This window comes from Stenella coeruleoalba (genome assembly GCF_951394435.1).
Source record: "Stenella coeruleoalba genome assembly, chromosome: 19".
Lineage (NCBI taxonomy): Eukaryota > Metazoa > Chordata > Mammalia > Artiodactyla > Delphinidae > Stenella > Stenella coeruleoalba.
In genome coordinates, this window is record NC_137165.1 from 49,127,100 (window position 1) to 49,151,172 (window position 24,073).

Sequence of the window (24,073 nt, forward strand, 5' to 3'; positions counted from 1 at the left end):
CCTTTCTCTCTCTTCAGAGGCACATGTGCCCACAGGTCCTTTTGTCTTCATGCAGATCGCTGCCCTTGTGATCTCCCACCACGTTACCTGATCTTCTATGAGGCGACTTCAGGGCATCCTAAGTGTCCCTCATGTGGATGTGCTCAAGTTTACTCCCCAATCCCTACTGATGAACTTTAAGTGATTTCCAGCCAAATTTACTTTGTTGATATTTCCACGCTGTGGGAAGCTGTCAATTTAGAATCGGTCTGTTTCTGTAATTGTAACACGTTAGCAAAAGCTCACGAGCAGAAGACATTGTCACCAAGTAGCCCAGTGGCCAAGCAGCTGGGAGTTGGTGTCTAGAATTGGGAGCATAGCCTATGGCAGGGTCCAGGAAGCCTCGCCATTGTCCAGCCATGAAGCAGCCGCCCAGACCGTGGTGGGGACCCCGAGCTACCCTGGGCCCTGTGGGCTGGCAGAGCTAGAATGGCAAAGCAAGGAAAGATGATTTTGTTGTGATTTGTTCTCAGATTCTCACGGCCTCTTTCAGAGAAGGAGCTGATAATTTTTAAATTATTTATTATTATTATTTTTTAAAGAATCATTTTTATTTATTTTTGGTTGTGTTGGGTCTTTATTGCTGCATGTGGGCTTTCTCTAGCTGTGGAGAGCGGGGGCTCCTCTTCATTGCAGTGCGTGTGCCTCTCATTGCAGTGGCTTCTCTTGTTACATAGCACGGGCTCTAGGTGCGCAGGCTTCAGTAGCTGTGGCACACGGGCTCAGTAGTTGTGGCTCGCGGGCTCTAGAGGCCGCTGGCTGGGACACTTCAAAAAATTCAGTGTTATGAAATATTAAAAAAGCAGAGACTATTCCAGAATAAAGGAAAATGAGAGACATGACAGCCAAATGCAATGTATAATTCCAATCAGATCCTGGTGCAAAAATTAAAAATGCTATAAAGTGTAGTTTGGGGGCAGGTGGGGAAAAACTGCAGGACTGTATATTAGGTGATCATTCTTCAATTTCCCAAGTGTGGTCGCTGTGTTCAGGTTCTGTAGGAAAACGGCCTTGCTTTTAGGAGGTGTCCGTGGAAGTATCTAGGGGAGAATTGTCATATCTCCAGAATTAATTAATGTTATTATTAATTATTAATGGGGGGGAGAGAGAGCACAAACAGGGCAAAGTATTAATTATTCTTTTTTTTTTGGCTGCAGCCTGCGGCATGTGGAACTCCCCTGACCAGGGATTGAACCCTGCGTCCCCTGCAGTGGAAGCACGGAGTCTTAACCACTGGACCACCAGGCAAGTCCCAAAATATTAATAATTCTTAAATCTGGGTGAAAGATATATGAGTGTTCATTGTGCTATTTTGCAACTCTTCTGTAAATTTGAAATTTTCCTAAATGAAAAGTTGGGGGAAATACACACAAGGCTATATATATAGTGTCAAAGGGGATTGGTTCCAGGACCCCCTAGGATACCAAAATCCACTGATGCCCAAGTCCCTTGTATAAAGTGGCATAGTATTTGTGTATAACTTATGCACATCCTCCCGTACACTTTATTTTTATTTATTTATTTATTTATTTATTGGTCAAATTGCTCGGCTTGTGGGATCTTAGTCACCCGACCAGGGATTGAACCTAGGGACACAGCAGTGAAAGTCCCAAGTCCTAACCACTGGACCGCCAGGGAATTCCCCTCCCATATACTTTAACTTATCTCTAGATGACTTATAATACCTAATAGAAAGTCAATGCTATGTAAATAGTTCCTGGCTCATGCCAAATTCAAGCTTTGGTTTTTGGAACATTCTGGAATTTTTTTCCCCCAATATTTTCAATCTGCTGTTGGTTGAATCCGTGGATAGGGAACCTGTGGATACAGAGGGCCAACTGTATACACGGGATGTTCACAGGGGTTGAATCTAGGAGCTAGAATTACAGGCAGATTAATTACTGGCAGATTAATCACTGGCAGATTAATCACTGGCAGATTAATCGCTGGCAATCTTTCTTCTCTTTCTGTGCTGATTGGGCCTGAGCATGTACTACTTTTACAGTCAGAAAAATTTCTTTTCCTTTTCAAAAACATTTCATATATTTTTAATATTTTAGACTAAAACTGGGAGAGTTGAGTTTTTCCTAGGTGTTTACATATCTAGGAGGGACAAGTAAAGTGCTCCATTATGATCCCCCCAAATAATAACTAAAACTTAACTCCCCCAGGTCAGGCTGGGGGATGTGAGAAGAATGAGGGTGGGCACCTTTGGGAGGGGGCACAGGATCTCCACTCCCCTCTCCCACCACCTCCCAGGAATCAGAGCTGAGTGTGGGCCAAGGGACAATGACAATGGGGTCCTGAAACCATCCCAGCTCTGAACCGAGCCCTGCAGGGCTCCCAGATCCCCCACTGCCGCCCTCTCCTCCCTGTGCCCCTCCCCCTTGAAGCTGCTGGAGCTGGGTTGCCTGGTCCTCTCTGCTCTTCTCCCTCCCCCTCCCCCACGGGCAGTGGCACCGACTGACCGACAGAAGCAGGTGCTTTGGAGGTGGGGGTGGTGCCAGCAGCCAAGGGGTTAATGGTCCTGGCAGGGGCTCGATGGATCACAAGGGTCAGATGTCCCTCCTGGATAGGGACAGGCACAGGAACGCAAGCTGCTATTCCCGGGCTCTGATCACGGTCACCTATTTATAGAGCTGGGGGGGGCCTCGGCCCTCCCCACACAGGCGGTGGAGAGGCTGCTCTGCTGCAATGTCACCAGCGTCACTGCCACTGCAGGCTGCTGGCATCTGCCGCTGCCGCAGGCTCCGGGGCCACCAGGCACTGTGTGAAGCAGAGACTCGGCCGGCCACATGGGCAGCACCATGGAGCCCCCCGGGGGTGGGTACCTGCACCTGGGCGCTGTGACATCGCCTGTGGGCACGGCCCGCGTGCTGCAGCTGGCCTTTGGCTGCACCACCTTCAGCCTGGTGGCCCACCGGGGCGGCTTCGATGGCGTCCAGGGCACCTTCTGCATGGCCGCCTGGGGCTTCTGCTTCGCGCTCTCGGTCCTGGTGGTGGCTTGTGAGTTCACCCGGCTGCACAGCTGCCTGCACCTGTCCTGGGGAAACTTCACAGCAGCCTTCGCCATGCTGGCCACGCTGCTATCCGCCACAGCTGCGGTCATCTACCCACTGTACTTCACCCAGCTGGAGTGCCTACCCGAGCCCGCGGGCTGCACAGCCAGGGACTTCCGCCTAGCAGCCAGCATCTTCGCCGGGCTCCTCTTCCTGGCCTATGCCACGGAGGTGGCCCTGACCCGGGCCCGGCCAGGTCAGGTGGCCAGCTACATGGCCACGGTGTCGGGACTCCTCAAGATCGTCCAGGCCTTTGTGGCCTGCATCATATTTGGGGCGCTGGTCCACGACAGCCGCTACGGGCGCTACGTGGCCACCCAGTGGTGTGTGGCCGTCTACAGCCTGTGCTTCCTTGCCACAGTGGTCGTGGTGGCCCTGAGCGTGATGGGCCACACGGGGGGCCTGGGCTGCCCCTTCGACCGTGTAGTGGTGGTGTATACCTTCCTGGCTGTGCTCCTCTACCTCAGTGCTGCAGTGATCTGGCCTGTCTTCTGCTTCGACCCCAAGTACGGTGAGCCTGGGCGCCCCCCCGACTGCCTGAGGGGCAGCTGCACCTGGGACAGCCAGCTGGTGGTGGCCACCTTCACCTATGTCAACCTGCTCCTCTACGTCGCCGACCTGGCTTACTCCCAGAGGATCCGCTTCGTGCCTACCTTGTAGCCCGACAGGCAGCGGCCCACCCACCTCTGCTCTCCAGGGCTCAGGCACCATGAGGGGACCCAGGTGAGCCCAGACTTCCAGGGACAAGCCAGAGGGAGGCAGCCAGTAGAGCCATGACTGGGCTTCTGGCAGTGCTCAGCAGCTCATCTCAGGGAGGGGCAGAGGGGGGACAGAACAGGTCACGGGGAAGGAGTCTGCCAGGCAGCTCCCAGCCCCTCTCTCTCCCCGTCTATCTCTCTGTCTTTGTCTCTCTCTGTCTCTCTCCATCTCTCTTCATTTGCTGGCACACCCTGCCTCCGTGCTGGCCACTGTAACACATGAGAAGACTTTGAAGCAGGTGCTGTTGTGACCCACTTTGCAGATGGGGACCCTGAGGCTAGGATTAAGAAGTTGGCCCCAAGCGTCCATAAACGTCTGGAGACCACATTTGGGCTGAGTAAACTAAGTAGTGTGAAAAAGGAGCGTGGTGAGCCTGCGCTTCCTCTAGCCTTGAAGGGGCAGTTCCTGGAGCCCTGGAAGGACAGCTATCCAAGCAGGGCCCTGCTGGGGCATCTGTGCCAACTCGAGGAGGAGCTGGGAATCAGGACCCCGCCTTGCCGCTTCTGAGCGGCCACAGCTTTGGAAGCTGAGCAAGGACTCTGGTGTGGTCACACAGGGCAGTCTCATCATGCTGGAGACAGTGCAGGCTTGGAGGGATCCGTGGGGCGGCAACACTGACAAGAGCACAGCATGCTAAGGAGAAGCTGGGTTCCCACCCAGGCAGGGAGCCACCACTGGGCCCCTGCTGTCTGCCCCGATGCGGCAGCTTCTGCAGTGCCTGCCATGGGCCCCGGGGGGCTGGCCTAGGGCAGCCCTGACCCAGGGGAGGACCAGCCTGGGGCAGCCACTGGGGCATGGAGCCTGGGCACCAGGCATCACCCTGGTGCTCACAGGCCCACCACCTCTGTTCAAGTGTTCATTTGCCTGGCTGCCAACCACGAGGGCCTGCTGGGGCCATTGTCCTCCACACTCCAGGGAGCTTCTCCCACTCAAGAACCCAGACTGGGCCAGCCCAGAGCAGCGCACTAGCTGCCGAAGCACAGCAGCCGCTCAGCCCATAGACGGGCCCCTGGCCTTGAGCAGGAACTAAACACCAACGCTGATCTGCACGGAGAAGTTTCTGCTTAGGGGGTGGTAGCCAGAGGGGGTGGTGGCCAGCTGTCCCTCCTGGGTCATCCACCAGCATGTTCCCAGAGAAGAGCCTAGACTGGGCTTGGCTGAGGAAGGAGGCAGCTGCGGGAGGGCTGGGGCACTCTGGGGGTAAGAGTGGCCTCCCGAGGAAGTAGTGTCCTCTCCCCAGGTGGGTGACAGCAAGGGGAGGATGGGGGTGGGGAGCTCTCGGCACTCACCACCACCGCTGGGGTTTCCAAGGGCCCTGGGCATAGCAGTGGGCAGAGGGGCTGCTACACCCGTGGCAGCAGAGCCCAAGCAGCTGTTAGGCACGGGGTCCAAGGGCTCCCTGTGCTGGCACCATGCACAGTGTGAGAGAAGTGGCCCGCCCGCCCGCTGGGGAGGGCACACGCACAGGGCTCCTTTACCTGGAGAGGCCCGTCTTCAGCAGCAGATCCCTGAGGGGGCAGGGACCCCTGTGTCCTGAGGCGTCCTGAGGGCCCTGCTGGCTGAGGGAGGGCGGGGGTTGGGAGTGTGTTACCAGGTGACAAAGGAGCATATGGGCCACACCCTTCCCAGCTCACAGGGAGGCCTAGACAGTCTTCCTTTTCTAATCAAATTTCTGAAATGAGTTATCTGTCACCAACTTCCAATTTCCTCACTGTCCAACGGACTTCTGCCCCCAGAGCTCCACCCAGCCTAAGTTTCAAAGATCCTGAGGGGGAGAGAGAGGAGGCAAGGGGTTCCAGGGCTCAAGATAAGCATGGCAGATGTCGACTGGCCTCCGGGAGGCTGCCCTGGGGATTGTCTTCATGCCATTCTCTCCCCGGATCAGAGGACTCTTGCTCTTTGGAGGAAGGAGTTATTTGTCGTCGTCACTCGGGAAACAATACTTTTTAAAGGATGGACTCTGTTCTCTGATTATATACAGTCAGTTAAAATGGAGTGGGACCCCCAAGTTTGCGTCTATGGGTTTGAGTCTGGGCCACTCCCTGAACAGTCCACTTTGGACCGGATCTTACTATAGCTCCTCCCTCAGAGGGTGAGGACTGAACACCAGAATAAACATACGAGGAGGCCTGGACATCTGCCGCGTACACACGCTCACTACAGTGGTCTGGTGGTGTTGATGTTGGTCATTATTATGTCAAGGAGAACTCACAGCCCTGCTTCTGCGGCACAATCATCCAAGTAACACTGAAATTACATTTCAGAACAGTCTGTCGTCATTTAAGATACAGAACCGAAAAAATAAAGCACCCCCACCCCCTCCCCTGGTGGGGGGATGGGATGTCGATGATGATGCTTCTTACTTTGCCCTTAACCCTGCTGCTGACTGGGACCCCAGACTATCCTGAAACCCAAATGCAGACTCAGCTCAGACGAGCCCTGAGCGCGTCCTCGGGGAGATGACTAGAGCTTTTTTCTTCGGAAAACCTAGGGTCAAAAAATTCCACGGACCCTTCACATGAGATGTCAGGAGACACGGGTGCTCCGTGGAAACTGGGGGCACTAGGGGGTCATCTTCCTCTATCTACTGGTTGACCACCACCCACCCTGAGAGCCTGTTTGAGGAGGTTCACGTGGTAACAGGCCAGTGGCCCCCAGTGTCATGCAGTTTTCAAAGGGCGCCTGAGCCTTAGAATAGACTTGGAGAGCAGAAACCCCAGGTGGGAAGGAGGGGGTCCAGATCTCAGGGGGACCGACCTAGACCTCCCAGATGCCTCCCCGCTTTGAGATTCTGAGAAGGTCCGGGCTATGTCGCCAGTTTCCAAACCCGAGTGAGGGCCACGCCATCACGGACGCCAGCCTGACGTGTCCGTGTCCATGTCCAACGACAGGGCCCCGAGAGAGGAGCCCTAGCCCAGGGCCACTCTTTGAGGGCCCGGCTCCTGCCGCCCCTCCCCCGGTGCCCTCAGTCCTCAGGCGCGGTCCCGGGGGATGGGGGTGGGGGCGGCGAAGGTTTCGGCGCGCTGGGGCCGGGACTGAAGGCACAGGTTCGGGGAGTGCGGGGGCGACTGGACCCAGCGGGAGGGGGCGGGGGTGAGCGGATGATGCAACTGCCCCTCGGCGCCTCCCGCGCCCCCAGATTGGCCGGTTCCAGGGCGGCCGCGCCGCGGATTGGCTGGGGCGGGGGGCCCCCCGGCGCTGGGTGCCGCGTGGCGGGCGCGCAGCTGCGGACAGGGGGAGACTCGCACCGAGTAACTGGGTAATTGGGAGCCAAGCTGTGGGTCGGGGTTCGGCTCGGGCGGGCGGTGGTGCCGCCGGGCAGGGGGAAATGCAAGTCCGCGCACTCGACTCCGGCGTCGGGGGTGCTCGGACCTGGGGGAGCGTGGGCGTGGGGAGGGGATTCGGGCGTGGGGAGGGGACTCGGGCGTGGGGGCGTCCCCTTACCCCATGCGTCTTCCCGACCCTTTCCGGAGGCTGGCTCACCCCTCTCTGCCCCGTCTGGGACCTGCAGGAGCAGGTCGGGACGCTGCGGTGGGCGGGGGCACCGGAGCGGGGGAGAGTTAGACCCGCTGGGATGGGGGTCACCGGTCGGCGGTGGAGTAGTCAAGCCTGGCACTGCCCGCCTAACTTCTTGTTCTGGATTCTGCCCCATCTTCCCGCAGCTGCTCCTGCGGAGACGGTGCCAGCTGTGAGGGTAGTGGGCGCAGGCCTCCAGACACCATGAGCGTGGGCTTCATCGGGGCTGGCCAGCTGGCCTTTGCCCTGGCCAAGGGCTTCACAGCAGCCGGTAGGCGCTGCGGCCAGGAAGGGGCCAAGCGTGAGAGGGTGGGCCAGTTACTCTTCCCCAGGCTGGGAGGTGAGGGTGGAGTCTGCATTAACGTGCCTCATTTGAGCACTGTGGGAAACGGTAGCCTTGGAAGGTTTGGGGTAAGGCAGGGGTTGCTGTCTTACCCTGGGTGGTGCGATTTCTGGTCTTCCTGAGGATGCGGTGGAGGGACGCCAAGACTGGCCTTGAGGGAGGAACTCTGTCTCTCACAGGTGTCCTGGCTGCCCACAAGATAATGGCCAGCTCCCCAGACATGGACCTGGCCACTGTTTCTGCCCTCAGGGTAGGTGCAGGGTGGAGGGTGACCAGTCAGTATTTCTAGAGGCCAGTGTGTGATAGCCTTGACCCTGGAAGGCCAGGAGTAGCGGCCCCAGAGGGAGGCACCATGCCACAGTCCCCCACGCCAATGAGAAGAGGGTCCCTGGGCTGGAGTATCTAAAAGACCCTGCCTCCTGGCCTGCAGATGGGTCCCCTCCCTATGCTTTTGGGAACTTGGTGACCGGCACATGTGCCACTGGTGGTCAGGAATGGGGTTCCCCAAGTGGACCACCACAGGGGATCACAGTATGGGGGCCAGGAGAGACCACCTGGGGGCTGAATACAGTTTCAGTTTGCCATAGCTGAGTGAGGGCTCCATGTCCAAGGGTGGGGGCAGGCTACCAGCTTGAGACCACTATCCACACCACCACTCGCACTTGACGAAGTGGTCAGGGGTTTGGGGGCTGCAGCCCTAGGTGGGGTGGGCTGGGACTTTGGTTTGGATGCAGTTTCGCTTGTCCGCCCTTCCAGATCAGGATGCTTCCTCCACTTTTGGGTGGGAAGGGCAGTTAGATGGTGTCAGAGCCCCATGCCTTGAGCCCCCAGCCCTGCCATGCCCACGTTCCCATCATCCTCTGTGCTGTTCTACACGAGGGGCTCTCGGCCTGCGGGGATACTAAGGGGGCCAGCCAGCCACATACAGCAGGCTGAGCTCGCCTTGGCGCTCCCTGCAGAAGATGGGGGTGAACCTGACGCCCCACAACAAGGAGACTGTGCAGCACAGTGATGTGCTCTTCCTGGCGGTGAAACCACACATTATCCCTTTCATCCTGGATGAGATTGCCGCCGACATTGAGGATCGACACATCGTGGTGTCCTGTGCAGCTGGCGTTACCATCAGTTCCATCGAGAAGGTGGGCACTACGGGTCAGGGTCCGGCGGGGTCTGGAGATGGGGTGGAGGTGTGCACTGCAGAGGGCTCAGGAGCCCTGGCGTGCTCCACACCTGGTTCTCCATCTTTGGAATGGGTGTGTTTGTATAGCTCACAGAACTCAGGAAGCGTTCAGTTGGGTGAGCATGTTCACACCCGCACCCAGCACAGCATGCTGGGCAAGGGGCTGGGATGGACACACAGCCAGTTTCTCCCCCAGAAGCTGACAGCCTTCCAGCCGGCCCCCAAAGTCATCCGCTGCATGACCAACACGCCGGTCGTAGTGCGGGAAGGAGCCACTGTGTATGCCACGGGCACCCACGCCCAGGTGGAGGATGGCAGGCTCCTGGAGCAGCTCATGAGCAGTGTGGGCTTTTGCACGGAGGTGGAGGAGGACCTGATTGATGCTGTCACGGGACTCAGCGGCAGCGGCCCAGCTTATGTGAGGACTGGGGAGGAGCGGGGGCAGTAGGCAGTCCCCAGGATCTCAGGGCATGTCTGCCCATCTTCCACCCTCCTCCTTGCTCTGGGCCCCTGCGGGCAGAGCTGCTGGACTAACCACTGCCTAGAGGAAATGGAGGAAAGGCCTGGGACAGCAGCTTAGGTGCTTTCTCTCTGCAGGCATTCACAGCCCTGGATGCACTGGCTGATGGGGGTGTGAAGATGGGGCTTCCAAGGCGCCTGGCAGTCCGCCTCGGGGCCCAGGCTTTGCTGGTTAGTGTTCTTCCTGACCCTCTGGTGGGGGCCACTCCTTACCAGGACCAAGACTGGTGCTCTGGGGTGGATGGGTGGAGAGTCAGTGGGTGCTGCATTGGTTGGGGCTGGAAGCAGTACCCTCACAACCTTCAGCCCCCCTCTCTGGCTTCAGGGGGCCGCTAAGATGCTACTGGACTCCGAACAGCACCCAGGCCAGCTCAAGGACAACGTCTGCTCTCCCGGTGGGGCCACCATCCACGCCTTGCACGTGCTGGAGAGCGGGGGCTTTCGCTCCCTGCTCATCAATGCCGTGGAGGCCTCTTGCATCCGCACACGGTGGGCCCCCGCTGCTGCCTGCCCACTCAGTCATTCACTCACCACATGTTTATCAAGCTCTGGCCTACCAGCGGGTAGGGTGCGGGGAGCCCTGAGGTTCCCTGGGGTGGCGGTGTGCAGCATCCCTCACCACTCTCCATCATCCTGTGAAGAGGGGCCCTCTGGGCCCACGCTGGGCTCCGCACGTGATTTCATCACTTGTGGCCTTCAGACTGGGGTGGTCATCCAAGCCAGGGAGGCAGTCCAGGGGGAACCTCTGTGGGGCTGATGATAACACATTCCTCTTGGCCTTGCCGGGGAGACAGAGAGAGTTAGAAGCACAGGATGCGCTGGCACAACGACAGCACATGAGAGCTGAAAGAAATCCAAGGAGCAGGGGATGGACAGGCCTCCAGGATGGACAGGGCTCTTTCTCACCACCCTACCTGCCCTCCAGTCCAAGCCCACAGGCTTCTCTGCCACTGCCTGACAGTGAGGCTAGAACGTAATGCTGCTCTCCTGGCACCAGCCTGCAGGGGAGACAGATGAGGCATGTGTCCCGTGCTCAGGGCCATGAGGGCTCAGTGTCTGGGGGGCTGCTGGTAGATTCGGTGACCCTCAGCTGGCTTGAATGAGGTGAGAGGCCACTGAACGGCAATCTAGGGGAGAGGTAGCTGGTGGCGGGAAGTGCAGGGGCAAAGGCCCTAAGGTGGGAGTGACAGCACAGCAGCACCCTAGGCTGGCAGGTGCTGGGAGCTGTGCGCTTCTTGCCACTTCCACTTGGACCCCTGGGCTCGGAAGGAGGCGGAGCCCTGGACACAGCCCTCCTCGCTGTCTCCCCAGAGAGCTGCAGTCCGTGGCCGACCGGGAGAAGGTCTCACCAGCTGCCATCAAGAAGACCATCCTGGACAAGGTGAAGCTGGACTCCCCTCCCGGCACCTTACTGGCCCCTTCTGGCCACTCCAAGCTGCTGCCCCGCAGCATGGCCCCGGCAGGCAAGAAGGACTGAGGTGTCCAACCTGCCCGCAGGTCACTCTCTGCCTTTTCCTCCTGGGCTCGGAGCTCTGTGCTGCGAGTGTCTAGCCCCAGGCCTCACAGGATGTCCTCACATCCCCCGTGGCTCTGATCCACTTGGGTCAGTGGAGCTGTAGCCAGGGAGGGGGCACATCACTTCCCAGTGGGAACCTCCATGGTCCCCAAGTGTGTCCTGGTCCAGAACAAGGAAGGATTCTCTGACCTAAGCCTCCCCCTTCCTCTGCCCCCAAACCAGGTCAGGACCACCTTCCTCCAGGGCTTGGGGGGCTTCAGCACCCAGTGTCAGCTGGCTTGGGCTTGAGTACAAAGGTCAAGGTCCCCCCCGACCCACCCCACCCCAACCATGAAGGCCCAGCCAAGGAGAGAGCTTGATCCCACTCCTGCCCTTTCTCCACTCTGCACTCCTTCCTCAGTGTGGGAAGGGCCAGAGGGTCCCTGGAATCCAGCAAAAGGGCCCATGGTTCTTGGCCAGCGTGACATTTGAGAAAAGGGCTCCTCAGATGGTTGAACGCCCGAGGCCCCAATACACTCAGGCCATCATCTCCCATTCCTGGTCCAACCAACAGATGCTGTCATTTCTGTCTCTGACTTTTCAGGTTAAATAAATTCGTTTTCAGCCCCAGTGTCCTGACTTCTAACTTTGTCACCACCTGTGGAGGGAGGCCCAGACCTGTGCCAGAGGGTCATTGCTGTCCGATGTAACACTGAAGGCTGAGCCAGCAGCCCACAGGCCCAGAGCCCTGCATTCCAACGCAGCCAGTCTGGCTGGTGGGGCTGAGTCTCCAATGAGCAGAGGGGGAGGGGGCTTCTGGGGCCTCAGTCACTAGAGGCATGACTGGAAGCTGGCACTGGAAGCTGGGCTTGGCAGGCCCTGCTGTGGGAGGGGCATCAGCCTCAGCACCCTCTATGCCTCCTGGTTTGGTGGGGGCAGATGTCTCCCCGACTCACCCAGGTGAGGCCAAGGGTGGGTGAGGAAGAAGCTTCCTAGGAAAGTGTATTAGGGTTCTCCAGAGAAACAACCAGTAGGAGATGGCTTATATATATAGAAGAGGGAATATAGAAACAAAAGAGATTTATTATAAGGAGTTGGCTCACACAATTATGGAGGCTAGCAGGCAGGCTGGAGACCTGGAGAGAGCCAATATTTCGATTCAAAGGCCATCAGGCAGGGAGAGCTGATGTTGCAGGTGATGTCTGAAGGCAGACTGATGGAGAATTCTGTCTTACTCTGCAGAGGGTTGGTCTTCTGTTCTATTCAGGCCTTCAACTGCTTGAGTGATGCCCACCCACATATGGAGGGCAATCTGCTTTATTGGTTAAAATGTTAATTTGGTCTAATGTTGAAGTCTACTGATTTACATGTTAATTTCATGCAAAAACACCCTCACAGAAACAGAATAATATCTGGTCACCCCATGGCCCGAAGGTTGATGTAAAATTAACCATCACAGGAGGCCCACAAGATCAAAGGAGCTGCTGAGGTCAGAACCCTTTATGGGGCCAGGAGTGCTCACATTTGTTTGATCAACAGTTACTGAGCACAGAAACAGTAAGACACTCACACACACACACCCGGGTGAGCATATCAGAGGAGCGGGGCTGGGTGTCTGTAGGGTGTTGGCAGGGGGCACCCAGGTGAAGCAATGGGTCCCAGGAGGGGCAGGGGAGGGGACCAGGAGAGCCCCTGGGCAGAGGTTTTCCAGGAACTACATTGCAAGGTCTCAACTCCAGTTCGTTTCCTTCCCCTGGGCCTACTTAGAACCAAGGCCTGATGCAAGTGGGGTAGGAGAGGGAGCACTCTGAGGACAAGGACCCAGCCTTCCAAATCTACAGGAGACAGGAAAAACAGAGCAAGTGAGGGGCAAGACCATATACCCTTGACCCTGCCAGGGTGGCCTCCAGAGTCTAGGTCACACCCCATGTACCGACTGCCCAAGGCTCTCACGGGGCCTAGAGTCCCTACAGGGCCCTCCTAAGGCATAAACCCCTGGCGCAGGCCACCATGCTGGTGGATAGAAGCTGGCGTGAGGTGGGTTGTGGGCCTCCCCTGGCAAAGTACTTGGCAGTGCAGGGAGACCCTGGCACCCTCCCTCTGGGGAAAAGATGTCCCAGAAGAGATTGTCCCAAAGGCCACACATCTGCCCAGGACCAAAGCTTCCCCCTGACTGTTCCCTTAAGTCAAGGCCAGTCTCACTGTTTGAGTGCCTGCTGTGTGTGTCAGGTGCTGACCAATAAGACAAGGGGGGCCTGCTGCTCCCACATGTGCCCTGGGTCTGGGGTCTGGAGGAAGCCAGCAGGTGGCTCTAAAGTGAAGAATCACACGTCACAGCCTGGGAGGAGGCACAGGAGTCCAGACGAGCTTTGCGGTGGGCTTTGCGCCACCCCGTGAAAAACACACTGGGTTTCAGCAGGCAGGAATGTGAGCCTTGGTCCCAACCACCAAAAGCCAGATGTGGGGAAGTGGGGCAGAGCCACACGGGCCTGAGAAGGGGTGTGATGCGGGAAGAAAGCTATGAGGTCTCTGGTGTTCTGCAGGGACTGACACCTGGGGAACCCCCTGCAAGTGTGAGCACAGACCTGAGCAGAGCAGGCCAGAAGGAGCCGGCAGCTGGTGGTGAGGATGCTAGAGGTCCAAAAGGACCTCTTTCTTGGCCTCAGAGGCAAGTCTTTGTGATTTAGTACAATAAAAGTTGAGGGCTTGGGCTTCTCTGGTGGCGCAGTGGTTGAGAGTCCGCCTGCCGATGCAGGGGACACGGGTTCATGCCCCTGTCTGGGAAAATCCCAGATGCCGCGGAGCAGCTAGGCCCGTGAGCCATGGCCGCTGAGCCTGCGCATCCGGAGCCTGTGCTCCGCAATGGGAGAGGCAACAACAACAAAAAGTTGAGGGCTTTAGAAGTCTTGCCCTGGGCATATTAAGGCCCTGTAGGTTCAGAGGGAAGCTACTGGAGTCTGGCAGGGAGAGCTGCTGACACCTTGATGTCCCCTGGCTCTGGGGGCCTCCTGGGTTGGCCTCCATCATTCATTCAGTGGCACTGAATCCCCTTGAGGACCCAGCAGCCCTCACTCATCCCTCTTTCAGCTCACCTGATTTCTACTGATCTGCCTGGCAGGGTAGGTCACCCTTCCTGGCTTTACACTTGAGAAGGTAAATCAACGTAGAAATTGGATCCCTTCAATTTCTCTTCTTCCTTTCGTCACCTCTTTCTCTGGGAATTTTGAACAGCAGTGAGAACTCCTTACAGAAAGTGCAGGAGCAGACATGGACCAGTGACCTGAGTTCCAGGCAGATGTTGATGAAACAGGAAAGGAAAGGTGCAATTCCTACATCAACTATTAATTCAACAGATGTTTACCCCACACTCACCCTGAGCCGGACTCGTTCCAGGAACCGCCTGAGTCCTTGTCACTCATGTGAGCTCTCGGGATGTTGCGTGAAGACAGACCACTACACAGAGGATCTTGGAGGCGGCCTTGAGAAGACCTAAGTTTTGAATCCTGGACAAGCCCTTCACCTACAGGAGCGTATGGGTCTCCTGTGTGCCAGGCCACTGTTCCTGGCAGGGATGAGACCCGCTCCAGTTACGGAGGCAGTGCATGCAGTCTGACAGACGGCATCAGAAACACCATGAGAATCTTCTCCATAATGCGTGGGGACCTCCGCACCTGCACCCTGGACACGTGGCCTTTGAAACGTCTACACAGAAGGCTCAGGAGAGCATTTGGGCAGGATCACCAGGCCCCGCCTCGAAGGGGGCGTGGCCGGTCGGGAGCGCCCTCCCGGGCCAGTCCCGCGAGACCTCACCCACCGGGCGCGGCTTGCGTTGCCCGGGCGACGGCGCCCGGGCGCGCAGGCGCAGTGCAGGCGTGCCCCGCCCCCCGCCGCCGCCGCCGCCGCCGCGCCTTCCCCTTTAAGCCCCAGCCGGTCGCGTCGCCGCTTCATGAATGGAGCCCACGTGACCAAACATCATGTGACGTCTGTGGAGCGGCGGCGGCGGCGGCGGCGGCGGAGGATCCGGAGCCCCAAGCCTGGTCCGGCCCGGCCTTCCTAGTGCGCTCGGCCCGGCCCGCGCAGGCGGCGAGCTCCCACTCTGGGCCCGGAGCCCCCGCGCGGCCAGCCCCGCGCGGCCTCGGAGCGCCCGCCCCGCCCCGCCCCGGCCTCGGCCCGCCGGGCCCGCAGTGTGGTGGGTGAGTGCGGCGGCGGCCGGGCCGGGGCCGGGGCCGGGGGCCAGGGCCGAGCGGGGGGCGTGCGGGTGCTCCGATCCGGGGGCGGGTGCTTGCGGGGCCGCTGCTCCTTCCGGCGGCCTGTGGCGGCGTGGTCCGGGTGCTCCGGGCTTTGGGTCTGCCCTGTGCCCTGCTGGCGGCCCATGCCTCGATTTCCCCACCGGTCCGGAGCGGCTCCTGGTCCCTCCGCCGGGGGTACTGGGGTGGGCGCGCGGGCCCGCAGGGGCGGGTGGGGCGTGCGCTGGTCTTGCTCGGTGAAGCCGGGGAGTCCTGGAGGGAGGGACGGCCGGGGTGGCGGGAGGAAAGGGTGGGGTCGAGCGGGGCGCCCAGGGCTCCGTGGAAGAGCTCGGCGGCCCCAGCCTGAGCTGCTGATTCATCAGGTGTCTGTGTCAACGCCTCCCAGGCGCGGGGTCCTCGGCTGGCTAGGGGGAGGAAGCGGCACGTGGAGGGGGGGCTGGGAAGACCCTGCCCGCTCCGGCTTCGCTCCGTCACACGCTTGCCAGAGCCCAGAAGGAGACTTGCTGAGTCATCAGCATGAGGTCACTCGATGCTCGTCCTGATGCCTGGGGGGATTAGAGCTAGGGGCCTGAGAGGCCGGGAAACAGGGGTAAGAGGGAAACCGTGGGGAGTGAGAAGGGGCCAGGCCCTGGGCTGGGGCGCCTGCTTAAGTTTGGGCTGATGTGGGAGTTTAGGGTAGGGTGGGTGAGGAGTAAATACAGAGGTCTTGGTGCAGGTTATCCCGGGGTAGAGGGTGAAGCCCCTGGCCTGTTCATCCCCTCCCAGGCAGGCTCTTCTCAGGCTGCTGGTCCCTGACCCGCCTCTGGGACAGCTCCCCAAACTGGGAAATAGTTCTGAGTGAGAAGAGGGGAGGAGCTTAGGGGGGCCGTGCTTGCGGGCTGGGAAGTAGGCTTTCCCTATGACTGGTCTGTTTGGCCAGGCTGGGAAGTCTCCTGGTGGGAAGAGGCCGAGGCAGTGGGTGAAGGAGGGGTGCGTGTACTAGAGTCCTGGGTGACAGTGGACAGGGCAGAGGGCGAGTAGGCGCAGCTCTACCGGGAAATTGCAAATGAGAGGAGGCAGCAGGACTTAGACTCTGATCAGGGGAGCGAGGTGTCTGGTGAGCAGGCTGTGGCTCTCTTCGCAGCCTGGCCTTGGGGTCCGGGTTGAGGCTGCGGGTGGTGGTAACTTTGAGGGCGCCCAGCAGGTGGACTGGTGTGGATGGCATGGGTTGAAGAATCCCAATCACCCCAAAGTTGTTCCACTTGAGGTTGGGGCGCAGTATTGTGCAGGTTAGCAAAGAACGTGGCCCTGATGGGTGTCAGGCCAGGTGGTAGGGACTCCTGGGGAGTGACAGCCTCAGGGTGGTGTGGCTTGAGCCACTTTTCCTGGGTGTATGAATGGTTCCTGGTCTTCAGGGGTGGGGGAGTGTTTCGTCTAGACCAGAGCTGACCATTCTTGCCCATGCGTTCATGGCTAGGTAAGGCTGACCTTGTAGTTTGTCCTCAGACATTCCCTGCCGCTGCCCTCTCCCCCATCCCTGAGCTTATAGATGCCAGATGTCTTAACACTTCAGCTGATCTTTTGGCTGGAATTTTATGCCCCAGGAAAATGCAGATTCCTGGAGGGATGTTTTTTCAAATCTTCTCAGCTACTTATGCTTTGGTGGAAATTAAGTTTTAGACTTTTTTCAGAGGGCTTCTGGAGGAGGTGGGTCTAAAGGGCAGGGTGGGAGTGTAGCGTGCTAGGTGGGGGCTCCAGAGTGACCAAGGCCACACCTGCCTTGGCTTGGGAGGTTTGGCCACTGGGGTTTGCAGGACAGGAGAAGGAACAGGGGCGGGCTGGCCTCTTGTCTACTGTCCATGCCCTGGAGTTTGGGCCCAGGGGAAGGGGATGGAGTTCTTTCCCCTTTCCGGCTGGCTCTCACCTTGAGTGGGTGGCCCTGGATACCTTGGTGGATCAGTGCTCTTGGGACCACCCATGCCTTCTCCACAAAATGTGCTCAGCCTCAGAGGGAGCAGAGGCGGGAGGAGGGCTGAGGGTTCTTGATCCAGTCTCTGGGATCCCCTCCCTCTGGTTTCTAGAGGTGCCCTGAGCCATCAATCCCAGCCCATGCCCAAAAGCTGTCTCTGTCCCATCAGTGTGTGTCCCCAGGTAGTGGAGACAAGGCCAGGAGGCTGGATGCATGGGCTTTGCTGAGACCCACCCCTCCCCCACCCGAGCACAAGCACACCTTTGATTAGGAGGCGATTGGCTTCACTTGTGCTGAGTTCAGGGCTTCTGTGGAGGGTAAAATCTGCCGAGGAGGCACTTTTCAGCTCCCAGCCGCCACGCTCGGCACTTTTCTGTGTGATCTCTTCAGGAAGTCACCGTGTGCTCAGCATTCGTGGGGTGGAGGGAGGATGGCGGGTGGGAAAAGCTGGTGCCAGGGCTTTTCCTTTGGACTGACAGTGGCAGGACCAGTGCAGTGACGCTGTACCTGGACCTGAGGTTGGGGGAGCTCCTCCAGCTCTGCCTTGAGGACTTGACTCCGGGGGTAGGCGTGGGGCCCTGAGGACCTTCTGGCCTCCAGCTCCTCTGCCCCATCCTCTGCTCTGGAAGAACATTGGGGCCGGAGCCTCGGGGCATGGCTGTGGGGAGGCGTCTCTGGCCCCCTTGCCTGCAGCCTCGCATCCTGCTGCAGGGCTGGGTGAGGAGGGGTCTCTACCCTGAGTGAGTGTTTGCCTCCACCTCCCCAGCCATACTTTAGTGACCTGATAGGGCTGAGAAGACCCCGCAGCCCCAAATTGCCTGAGTGCTTGTAGCTTCTCCAGGAGGGCACCACAGTGCTTGTTAGGCCTCCGTTTACCTCCCTGCATCTAACCTGGAAGGTCATGGAGGGAGTGGGGGTGGGCAGAGGGGGTCCAGCTGAGCCAGGAATCCCAGGACTAGGTGGGTAAAAATGTCCTTGGCAGGGCTGCGGAAAAGATGACCAAGTGGGTGGGAGGGGGGCCTCTGGTTTTTGTTCCTTGCCCTGTGGGTGCGGACCCTGAGCAGGGAGCCAGAGAGTAGTCAGTGGCCAGAGAGGGCTGAGCAGGACGCTGGGGGGTCGATTGTGGGCACTCTTGTGAAATACCCTGGATGGGGTGGGGCAGAGTACAAAAGGCTGCAACCCAAAGCCACAGGATGGTTACTCCATCAGCAGCAGAGGTGGACAGAGAGGGCCAAGGGGCCTGGGGCCCGGCTTCTCCGGCTGGAGTGTCTGCCACCAGTAGGTTTGGGGAACTCCCACCAGTGTTAAAGACAGAGTCAGAGCTGGTTGGACAGCTCCGTTTGCTGCTCTTCAAAGTGAGCCGTCTGGGAGAATTGGCGCTCTCCTGCATCCTCTCCTCTGCCCGAGTCCCCAGCGGGGACACCCAGTGAGCCTTCATGGGAGCAGGGCTTTGCCCCAGGCCAGCTTAGGGGAGGTAGAGCCCTAGAGGACACGCTCACAGGGGCGCTGGCCCTGGCCCTCACCTGCTGCTGGCCAGGCTGGCCTTCGTCGCCCCAGCAGCTTGCTGCTGCCCGTCCCCTGGAGCTGTGTTGGCTGGCGGCCTTGGGGAGTGCCAGGCTGGTGAGAGAGCGGGAGCGATGTGCTGAGTCAGCATGACTCGCCAGGAACAGCCGTGCTCTGGGGCGCACTGGGGTTATTTTTAAAGCTCCCGGCTTCCTTCTAGGCTGGCCCCTCCCTCATCCTTCTAATCTCTCCCCTGGCCCCTTTTCTTGCCTCTGCCTCCCTAATAGCCCTTCAGTTCCCCTTCCCCCATCAGACCCTCCTGGTCTCCCACCTGGTTCCCTAGGGGCAGGGGGACAGGGAGCAGCCCAGCTTGGGAGAGGCGAGGCTGAAGGGCGGTCCTTGAGGCCAGGTATCAGGGGAATGGGCGGGCAAGGGGTGAGGCTGGGGACTGGGTGCCTTCCCCTGAGTGGGCAGAGGGTGTAAGGGGGCTCAGGGCTCTGTGTGGACTGGGGAGGGGAAGGGTCTCCAGGGTCCTGACCTACGCTCCCTGTCTCACAGAGTGCCTGCTTGCTGTGCCCTCGGGTTATGACGACCCCCAATAAAGGAAACAAGGCCTTGAAGGTGAGCAGATAGGGTGGGCAGTGTCTCAGGGCTGGGGTGGCACAGGGGCAGGTTGCCCCCACTTGGCCTGTGACCTCGTGCGCTATGCCCTCCCCAGGTGAAGCGGGAGCCGGGAGAGAATGGCACCAGCCTGACAGATGAGGAGCTGGTGACCATGTCAGTGCGGGAGCTGAACCAGCACCTGCGGGGCCTGTCCAAGGAGGAGATCATCCAGCTGAAGCAGCGCCGGCGCACGCTCAAGAACCGCGGCTATGCCGCCAGCTGCCGCGTGAAGCGGGTGACCCAGAAGGAGGAGCTGGAGAAGCAGAAGGCAGAGCTGCAGCAGGAGGTGGAGAAGCTGGCCTCGGAGAACGCCAGCATGAAGCTGGAGCTCGATGCCCTGCGCTCCAAGTACGAGGCCCTGCAGAACTTCGCCAGGACCGTGGCCCGAAGCCCTGTGGCGCCAGCTCGGGGTCCCCTTGCTGCTGGCTTGGGGCCCCTCGTCCCTGGCAAGGTGGCCGCCACCAGCGTCATCACGATAGTAAAGTCCAAGACGGACGCCCGGTCGTAGGGATGCGCTTGCCCAGGCGGGTCTGCAAGGGGCCAGTAGGCGCATGGCAAATTCAGCAGCCCTGTCCCCTTCTCCCTCCCTCCTCTTTCTCCTCTTCTCTTCTTTTCCTCCTCTCCTACCTCCTCCCTTCCCTGCAAAGCACAACCTGCACCCCAGGGGCGCCGGGCTGAGCCCCTTTGATCTCGTCGTTGTCATCGTGTGTTTTGTACGTTGGGATTGGTCAGTTTGGTGGTGACGTGGGGTCGCCCCCGCCCCCTTTGTCCCACGAGCAGGTGGGCTTGGAGTCCAGAGTCGGCCTGTGGGAGTGAACAGAGAGAAAGATTGACCGGGTGCTCTGGGGCACATGTGTCCCTGAGCAGGGAGGGCTGCAGGGCAGGAGAGAGGCTGTTCTCCTTGCAGAATGGCCCACAGGCTCTGACAGCCGCCAGGCTAGCGGGAGGCCGGGAGGCCGGGCAGTTCACTCTCAGCTCGGCCTGCAGGCATAGGTAGGCACTGCTCTGCAGAGTAGGCTGTCCCTGAGGGCCCTGGACAGGCGGGCCACTGGTCTGGCGCTGGGGGGGATGGGGTGTCGTGTGGCTGTGGGCCGGGGGCCTTGGCACTCACACCTGACGTGTTGCACTGAACAAGACCAAATCACTGGTTGTGAGCGTACGTGAAGGGTGTGTCCAGTGTCCTGCGATGGGTCCCGTGTCACTGTTTACATGACCTATTTGTGTGGTTACATAGCCCTTTATTTAAAAGAGAGAAGTTCCTTTTACGAAGTTATTAAATTATATGTTTAAAAGCTAAAGAAAAAAAAAGCTGCAGAGTATTTATAAAACTGTCTTTTTAAAAAAAAAAAAAGCGAGAACATTTGACCGTATAAACAGAAAAGGGAAGAAAGTATAATAGAAACTTTGCTACTTTAAAAAAAGAAAAAAAAATCCTTTCTTGTAAACTTACAGACAAGTCTTTGTGGCTGTTGAAGTTTAGTTTTTATATACACAGAGTTATCAGACGTTATTTATAAAACTTAGTTAAAAAAAAGACAAAAAAAAAGCCAAGCCGTGAGCGACCAGAAGGCGCGTCCTGACGTCCTCTTTGCTATCTCTTTTGCAATTGTACCGAAAGTGACTTACTCCTTTGCCCTTCCTGCTTCCGTCTCTTGCCGGTGCCGTGGTGTTGTCTGTGCCTGGTGAGGTCTTGTGCAGCGTCACGTGCTGGTGCTTCTGGTGACCTTTGACCTGTGGGTGTCACTTCTTGTGTCTGTTCTCCCGTGTTTGTTTTTTGGATTTGGTTGTGGTTTTGCTTCTGCTGGCTTGTCAGGCCTGGGCTGTAGTGCCAGGCTGCGCCTGCTCCAGTGGAGCTTGGGTGTCTGTGCCTCCAGCCCAGCCTCTTCTGCTTTGGCGCCCACCCCGAGCCCCCGGGGGGTCAGATGCAGGGCTCTGCCACACCCCTCTGCTGACCCTTGGTTTCGCATGTGTGTCTCAGGCTTGGGCTGATCCAGTGGCAGGGTAGGTGAAACTGGGGGTCATCCTGGGCCCCCCTCCCGCCCCCTCACTACTTCCTTGCCCACCATCTCTGGCCCTGGGTGGGGGCTTGCAGGGACCACAAGGAGTCACTGTGGGTGCCCGCCAGGCCAGGGCCAAGCTGCCCCCGACTGTCTTCCTTCTGGCCTCCAGTCAATGTGTTTGGGCTCCAGCCACCAATCTGGGGTTTGTTACGGTGGGTTTTGTGTGGGCCTCAGCAGGGGAACCCCAGGGGCCCGCGGCCCACTCATCCCAGAACTATTTCCATGCTGCGGGACGGTGCTTCCCAGGCAGAACCAGGTGGTTTCGGGGCCCACCTGGGGCAGCCCCTTCTTGCCTGAGGGCCTGGGGGTCTCCACCAGTGCCAGACAAGGGCTACGGTCTCCAGGGCCAGGTCCTGTCCCCCCTCTCCCCCTGAACATGCTGGCAGCTCTTGGCTATGGGCCTTCTTTCAACTCCCTTTGGGGTCTGTGTCTTCCAGGGATCCACTGCTTGGCTTGTGGAGGTGCTTCCCCGGGGCTGAGCCCACCTCCCCGTCCTGGCCACTCGGTGAGGCAGCCAAGTCTCCCAGACTTGGCTCAGGCAGCTGCTCGTAGGCATGTGATGGGGCTGCCTGTGGTGCCTGCTCCCCAAGAGGCTACTGCCCTGGCTCTGGCCGTGTGGGGCTTGGCTACTCCTGGGAGTTGCTGGTTGGCTTCTCGGGGGGTCCTGAACCCCTGAAAAGGCACAGACAAGTGAGCTAATGAAAAGAAAAACAATGCGGCCAGGCAGGGTTTAACCTTGTGGACAGCAGAATCTTCATCCCAGAGTTTACAGTGTGCCTGTGGGATAGGAGGGGGGATGTGCTGTCAACTTCTGTTGTCTTGATGGGCTGATCTTGGCCCTAGATATTCAGAGACATTCCTGGCTGTACCCAGGTTGGCCTGCAATGGAGATTTTGACCATTGACTCTGAATCACTTAGTGGCTTCCTTTGCCTCCCTGCAGTCTGGCTTTGTCCACCTAAGGTCTAGACGAGAGTAGTTGATGTTTCTTGTAGCAGCAAGTTGGAATCACATCATAAGAATCCCTAAAGAGAGATCATGCCCTGTCCTGGACAGGGGGAGGGACAGGCTCCCCATGTCCAAGTACGGTTCCCACTTTTATCCTGGCTGGGAGGTGGTCCTCCATCTCTGTGCACCCCTGCCATGCTGTAGACCTAGAGAGAGGAGGGTTTGAGGGTGAGCATGTGCTGAACAGAAATTGCAGGTCCTTGGTTTGGTTTACAGACGCTTCTGGAGTTAGTGAAGCTATACTTCCTTTCGAGGTTTTTGGATTTGGAGCAACTGTTCCTTGGGTCTGGGGGAGCATCCTGCTCCCATCAAGCCAGTCTCTCTGGGGCTGCTGTGCCCCTTCTCCCCTTCACTTTGGTTATTGACAGTAGATCCTGTGTCCACATGTGACTGTTTGGCGTCTTTCTGATTCTCGTTAATTCGTTTTTCCTACTGTGAGTGTGTTGTGTTCTCTCTCCTCAACTTTTTGACACAGCGAATTGAGGGCTTTGGCCGAGGCCAAGTCTCCCAAACTTGTCCGCTAAGTAAACCATAATGTGCACCTTCCTTCACACCTTGCCCACATCCTCCCTATCCCAACATGGACACTCAGATTTCAGAGGAGAACCCTTTGAGAACAGGTCAGCTCCTGCCCAGAGTATGGCCCCAGGGAGCCCTCCCCATGGCTCTTGGCTGCTGCTCCAGGTGGCACTGCGTTTGTGCAGGTGAGAAGTTGTGGCTGCTTTGTGGTGTGCTGGTTTCTGTCGGGTGCCAGGCCTCCCTGGAGGCTTTTCTACTCTTGGTCCAGGCTTCAGGTCTGGGCATAACCCTGATCAGCAGCAGCAGCCTTGATGGTCGGTGGCTGGGCCCACGGCTCTGATCAGCTGCAGCCTGCTTTGGGATGGGTGGTCGAGCCCCATCTTGTCCCTGCGACTTCCCTCTCTGGGGTGGCCGGTTGGCCAAAGCTTCCGTCCACAGCTGGGAAGCCACAGCCTGCAACACTGTTTCCGCTCTAGGATCTTTTAAGTTACTTTTTTAGGCTGTGGTTTGGTGAAAGGAACCAACACATTAACGATTTTTTTCCCCAGAAGCCACTGAATAATTCTTGCTGGCCGGTTTTCGCCTTCCTTTTGGCTGTCTGGTTTTGAAGCAGATGGGAAGAGGCAGGGGTGTGCCCTCGAGACTGATGGCTTGTCCTGCTCTGGCCTTTGTGTCCTGAGCATGTGCTGTACCTGTTGGACCAGTCGCACACATTTCCACCCCACTCTGCAGCAGCAGCCTTGGTACGTGGGTGTCCCTTCAGTCTGAGCTAGAGTGTAGGAGAGCTTGTCCCCGATGACCTGTGAAGGGGGACCCCTCTAACAGCCTCATGTCCCAGCCCCACCCTTCCCCACATCCCCTCAATCTGAAGCCTTTAACCAAACGGGAGTGGGTACAGAAAGCCTTCTCCTGGCATCTTAGGGCAGCAGGACAAGGGCTGTCCAGTGTGTCCAGCTCTGCTGCTCTCCTGGCGCTGAGAAGTGGGCGGAGCAGAGTTGATCAGACCCTGCCTGCCCTGCCTAGGGCTGAAGACAGGAGGTGGGGTGGGTACGCTGGGATCTGCCGGGGTGGGCGGGGGTTGTTGAAGATCCAGGTGGGGAGGGGCCCCACTGGAGCACTCTGGCTGACCTGGGTGGCGTCGGCCTCGCGCCCTCCCTACCCTGTGCAGTATTTATTGCTAAATTATTGTCCAGGAGGGGCGGCACTGGGCCGGGCC

At 58.6% G+C, this 24,073-nt stretch overlaps 3 protein-coding genes across 6 annotated transcripts; all 3 read left to right on the forward strand.

Annotated features, from left to right (window-relative positions):
- Positions 1-2,699: 2,699 nt before the first annotated feature.
- MYADML2 (myeloid associated differentiation marker like 2) lies at positions 2,700-3,758 on the forward strand (the record flags this gene model as incomplete). The annotated part of the gene is made up of 1 exon (XM_079904062.1): positions 2,700-3,758. The coding sequence occupies exon 1, from the start codon at positions 2,835-2,837 to the stop codon at positions 3,756-3,758; it is 924 nt and encodes a 307-aa protein (XP_079760188.1). The 5' UTR covers positions 2,700-2,834.
- A 3,205-nt stretch (positions 3,759-6,963) lies between these two features.
- On the forward strand, positions 6,964-11,535 carry PYCR1 (pyrroline-5-carboxylate reductase 1). Of its 4 annotated transcripts, none has more exons than XM_079904053.1 (8): positions 6,964-7,116; positions 7,520-7,644; positions 7,896-7,966; positions 8,676-8,855; positions 9,096-9,314; positions 9,494-9,586; positions 9,741-9,904; positions 10,727-11,535. In XM_079904053.1, exons 2-8 carry the CDS (start codon positions 7,578-7,580, stop codon positions 10,890-10,892), a joined length of 960 nt encoding a protein of 319 aa, XP_079760179.1. In that variant the 5' UTR covers positions 6,964-7,116; positions 7,520-7,577; the 3' UTR covers positions 10,893-11,535. The 4 variants fall into 4 exon arrangements, with proteins under 4 accessions (XP_079760179.1, XP_079760178.1, XP_079760181.1 ...); XM_079904052.1 differs by having other exon boundaries at positions 6,968-7,116; positions 9,093-9,314; XM_079904055.1 differs by lacking the exon at positions 6,964-7,116 and adding an exon at positions 7,159-7,219 and having other exon boundaries at positions 9,093-9,314.
- Positions 11,536-14,906: 3,371 nt separating this feature from the next.
- MAFG (MAF bZIP transcription factor G) lies at positions 14,907-24,073 on the forward strand. The gene is made up of 3 exons (XM_079904082.1): positions 14,907-15,103; positions 19,167-19,229; positions 19,327-24,073. The coding sequence occupies exons 2-3, from the start codon at positions 19,194-19,196 to the stop codon at positions 19,777-19,779; spliced, it is 489 nt and encodes a 162-aa protein (XP_079760208.1). The 5' UTR covers positions 14,907-15,103; positions 19,167-19,193; the 3' UTR covers positions 19,780-24,073.

Bases quoted from the DNA above. Each gene is read 5' to 3' on its own strand.
- PYCR1 (XM_079904052.1), top strand. From the start codon at position 7,578: ATGAGCGTGGGCTTCATCGGGGCTGGCCAGCTGGCCTTTGCCCTGGCC. The intron at 7,645-7,895 runs GTAGGCGCTGCG...TGTCTCTCACAG, and splicing joins CAAGGGCTTCACAGCAGCCG to GTGTCCTGGCTGCCCACAAG. The intron at 7,967-8,675 runs GTAGGTGCAGGG...CGCTCCCTGCAG, and splicing joins CCACTGTTTCTGCCCTCAGG to AAGATGGGGGTGAACCTGAC.
- MAFG (XM_079904082.1), top strand. From the start codon at position 19,194: ATGACGACCCCCAATAAAGGAAACAAGGCCTTGAAG. The intron at 19,230-19,326 runs GTGAGCAGATAG...TGCCCTCCCCAG, and splicing joins AAGGAAACAAGGCCTTGAAG to GTGAAGCGGGAGCCGGGAGA.